The following is a 4,929-nucleotide window of genomic DNA, read 5'->3' on the forward strand; positions in this document are numbered from 1 at the left end:
CAGGCCAGTATAGTTCGCATTTGCGAACATCCCATCGCATTTGCGAAGTAAGGCGCGTGCGGGGGGGGGGGGGGGCAGTGATCACAAATGCGATCTTTTGGTCGCAAAGCAGAGAATTGTAGTTTGCAATTGCGAACCTTTCTTCGCAATTGCGAAGGCAACAGAGATGTGAGGGTCCTCGCAATTGCGAAGCTCCTGTCGCAAATGTGACATCTGCAGCTGAGTAAAAGGGGTCTTGGACGGGATTTTCACTTCATTCTTCAAAATTTCAAAACCTAAACTCCAAAGGACGATTTTCCTAGAGCAAGTTCTTCCACAAATCATAGGTAAATGAATCTTAACTCTTTTTCTTAATTCTATTTCATCTTTTTACATGATTCCATCTCAAAATCTAGGGTTTTTCACAGGAAATTGGGTGTTCTTGGGTAGAAATTAGGAATTTCGAAATTTGGGGATTTGGACCTCAAATTGAGGTCGGGTTTCAAAACCAATTGCATATTTGGGTTCGTGGGTGAATGGGTAGTCGGGTTTTGGTTTGAACTTCGAGTTTTGACCAAGCGGGCTCGGGGTCGGTTTTTGACTTTTTGGGGAAACATTGAAAAATTTATATTCATGCATTAGAATTGGTTTATTTAGCATATATTGATATTATTAAGTAAATTATGGCTAGATACAAGTGAATTGAAAGTGGAACCGAGAGGTAAGTGGTAATTGAGGCTTGATTTGGGCCGTGGAATTGAGGTAAGTGTTTGTCCTAACCTTAGCTTAAGGGAATATGTGTTGTTGTCTTATTTGCTACGTGTTAGTGTTGAGTACGACATATAGGTGTGGTGACGAGTATCTATATGTTGGTGTCGAGCATGCCCGTGAGTCTTGAACTATGACCGTTGTGATTCTTATTATGTACTATTCATGCTTAAGTTGATGATTATCCATGTTGAACAAGACTTATGAAATTTTCTTGGTAATTGACCATTGTTGAGTATTGACTCAAGTTGAGACTTATTTGTGAAGTTAACTGTTGAAACGAGATTTGGTTATAGTTGATTCCCTTGCCGGGATGTTATTATTTTCTATTGTTGATTTCCTTGCCGGGATGTTATTGTTTCAATTATTTGGGTGAGGAGGAGTGTAAAGCACGAAGGGTGATGTCGTGCATAATATTGTGAGTGAGTGTTAATGCATGAAGGGTGATGTCGTGCCGATATTGTAAGTGTTAATGCACGAAGGGTGATGTCGTGCCATGATTTGAGAGCTAATGTACGAAGGGTGATGTCGTGCACGATTATGAGAGTTAATGCGCGACGGGTGATATCGTACCGTTTCTGTTGTTTCTTATGGTGAGAACGAGAGTAAAACCACGACGGGTGATGTCGTGCACGTGTTACTGTTTCATCATCCCCGTTGATACAAATATGGTGTTCTTTATGCTTCTTTGTTGAATTACTGTTAGAATTTGATATTCCCCGTAGCATGTTCCCCATTCCCTTTTTTATCTGTTATTTTCTATTATTACTGTTCCGCTCGTATACGATTTAACTCACATGTTTATATGGTTGTCGTGTCCTAGCCTCGTCACTACTTCGCCGAGGTTAGGCTCGACACTTACCAGTACATGGGGTTGGTTGTACTGATACTGCACTGCACTTTTTGTGCAGATTTCGGTGTCGGACCTTGTGAGTAGATTCGAGGTTGCTGCCTTCAGTCCAGGGAGACCAAGGTAGATCTGCTGGTGTTCGCAGAGCCTGAAGTCTCATTTCCCCGTTTTAGTTTCTTCTGTCTCTTCTATTTCGAGAACAGTTGTACTTTTTTCAGACTTATATTTGTAGTAAATCTTAGTCGTTCATGGATTGTGGCACCAGATCTTTGGGGTAGCTATGTATTAGAATTGTTGGATTGCTATATCATTTCCGCATTTCATAATTATTTTATTTTAGTTATTATCTGTTCCTGTTTGAATTAATAATAATGATGGTAAAACTGTAACTGTCAGCTTACCTAACTTTCACGAGTATGCATCATCACAATTCCCAAAGGTGGGGAAATCCGGGTCGTGACACATTCGTATACTCGATGCTTCATTGCAAGAAAAGGGACTAATTGGGGAAACAACCAGTCAACGGGTGAAAAGAATTAGTCAATGGTATACACTCTTCAGAGAATCAGAATTCCTTTTACTTTTTCTTCATTGCTATTATATTGTCTTCATTTACAATTACTAAGTCTCGTTTATCTATTTTCATTAGTAAAAATCAGTTTAATTGGATTGAATCTATCGCTTGTGGCGTTAACACTCTCAATTTCACTACAGAATTTGCGAATAAATGTTGGGTTGGGCCACCTCGAATGACGTGAGCCGCATGTGGGGAGACTCACACGTACGGCTTTTAGGGGGATCTGATCAAAAAACCGGCCGACATCCACCCGACTAGAAGGCCCCTGAGAAATTAATTGAGTACGAAACTTATATTCAAACTTTATTTTATTCTGATCGTTCAGAGGGCAATTGCGGGGTCACTGAATATATAAATTTAATTGATTTAGCCTGACAATAAAATTTTAGGTTAAACAATAAACGTGTTTGAATTATTTTGATGTGTGGAATTTAAAGAATTCTAGTATAACTAAAATGAACTCTGTCAGATGATAAGGACACTTCAGTGACTAATTTTGCAAAGTTCAAGAGCACGTTTGGACCTTTTCCCAAGAAATAATGAAGGATTTTCTCTTGGGAGAATGACGAAATATTTTTTGAAGATTTTTGTCTAAGTACATATAATTCCTAAACAAGTTTAGGCTGATGTCTGATGAGAACTTTCATATCATATTTTTACAGTTATTTAAATTCAGGAAAGTAGCAACTTTCAAATTTTAAAAGGTATCTTCATTATTGAGATCAATTAACCGTAAAAGTTAAAAGTTGTCACTTTCCATAACTAAAAGCACCAAGTGTCTCTTCTCCTATAGTAATAAGTGGAAATTGCTCATCAAAATTGAGAAATATTTCAACTCATTCCACCAAAGCCAAATTCCTACAATCAATACGCCAAATAAAACGTTAAATTTATAGACTAATACTATAATTTTTCAACAAAAAATAAAAGGCACAATAGTACTACTATTTTATATATGCATTTTATAGAAACTAACTAGACTTGAGTGATGGAAAAAAATGTGCAGAAAACTAAACGCAGAGACCATTAAACATTTCGTTACACAGAAGACATGTCATAGTTCAAAATTCTTCTACTTCACCTCACTCCTTAGACCAAAACGAAAGGTAGAAAGGTAAGTACTATAACAAACAAGAAACAATATGCGAAATGTAGTTTTTAGGTTTAATTTACAGAACAAAAACACAAACCATAGTTCAGCCCCACTTACGCCAAAATTTTATTATAAAAAAAAAAAAGGTAAGAAACATGGGAAAGAAGATATGCATGTCAAATTCAAAAACGACATTAGATGATATAGACTGTTTGCCTTCAAGATAAGACTTATCCCAAAACTTGGCTATTTCTCACATCATTGTCATCTTTCATAGCGCGTGCCTTTTTACTTTTCAAGCTTCTAAGAACCTATTTTTGTATTTTTCTAGAAAACAAAACGCCGTACAAGTTTCTATACGTGGTAAGCCCACGGAAAATACCGACTTTTGGACCGCCATTAAGAAACTACCTCTTTCCCAATCATTCTCCAGCTCACAAACTAAATGTTCCATATAAATATCCCATTCTTCTTCCTTCATATCTCATATCCTTGGTTGTTTTTTAAGAGCTTTCACCAAAAAGTTTCCCAAGTTTTTTTTTGTTTCAAGTTCAACCCTTTTTACACCTTAACATCCATATTCTACTTACATCTCAAACTATCTTGAAAGAAAGAGTAGTCTAAACGTGGTTGTTAGCATGTGTACTATTATGGAATCAGTTTCTGTACCTAGTGCTGAAAATAAGTCTGTTTTCTCAAGATTAAGGAAGAGGCTTTCGCTCAAAAAGGCAACTCCGCAGAAGGAAGATGAGGGTCTAACAACGACTACTACAACAACTGGTCATCTTTCGGTGAGTAGTAGTGGTAGTGACAATGGCGAGTTAGAGAGGGTATTTATATACTTCGACGAGAATGGAGATGGAAAAGTGTCACCGGCTGAGCTTAGGAAGTGTGTGAAGGCGGTAGGAGGCGAACTGACGGTGGAGGAGGCGGAGATGGCGGTGAGGCTATCGGATTCCGATGGGGATGGATTGTTGGGATTGGAGGATTTTACGAAGCTAATGGAAGGAATGGAAGAGGAGAGGAATAAGGAGAGCGAGTTGATAGGAGCATTTGGAATGTATGAAATGGAGGGGAGTGGCTACATTACTGCTAAGAGCTTGAAGAGGATGTTGAGTCAACTCGGTGAGTCAACTTCCATTGACAACTGCAAAACTATGATACGGAGGTTTGATCTCAACGGAGATGGAGTCCTCAGCTTCGATGAATTCAGAGTTATGATGACAAGTTAGAAGAGTTCAGAAAGAAATATTTGTGTACATAATATGATTCTTGAGCTCAAATAATTCTGAGTAATGTTTTTCAGTGAGATTTTTCATTTTGTAGATTCATAATTGCAAAGAGTTTCTTGGTTTCACAATTTCACAATTTAACTTGGTGGTCTTAACTAATTCTACTTTCAACTTTCAACTTTTGCTGGAAATGGATGCTAACTTCTGCCTCCGTAGACTAGAAAAAAATGTCTCCCTCTACTATGGTAGGCTGGCGTTCTGGTCAGGCTGTCACAAGGAAAGTTGCCCGGATATAATTGGTGTTGACTATAGGGAGGGGGGGGGGGTATCAACCTCAAAATACACAAGGAATTGTCCAATAAGGAAAAACTAATTTAATGGAAAAAACAAAAGGGATTCAAGCAGAAAACTTCAAACTCGAATTCAATTA

General features: G+C 37.9%; 1 protein-coding gene across 1 annotated transcript; it reads left to right on the forward strand.

Annotated features, from left to right (window-relative positions):
* The first annotated feature begins 3,743 nt into the window (after positions 1-3,743).
* LOC104228023 (putative calcium-binding protein CML19) lies at positions 3,744-4,658 on the forward strand. The gene has a single exon (XM_009780408.2). The coding sequence runs from the start codon at positions 3,906-3,908 to the stop codon at positions 4,497-4,499; it is 594 nt and encodes a 197-aa protein (XP_009778710.1). The 5' UTR covers positions 3,744-3,905; the 3' UTR covers positions 4,500-4,658.
* Positions 4,659-4,929: the final 271 nt, after the last annotated feature.

Source organism: Nicotiana sylvestris, chromosome 11 (assembly GCF_000393655.2).
Source record: "Nicotiana sylvestris chromosome 11, ASM39365v2, whole genome shotgun sequence".
Classification (NCBI taxonomy): domain Eukaryota; kingdom Viridiplantae; phylum Streptophyta; class Magnoliopsida; order Solanales; family Solanaceae; genus Nicotiana; species Nicotiana sylvestris.

Bases quoted from the DNA above. Each gene is read 5' to 3' on its own strand.
- LOC104228023 (XM_009780408.2), top strand. From the start codon at position 3,906: ATGTGTACTATTATGGAATCAGTTTCTGTACCTAGTGCTGAAAATAAG.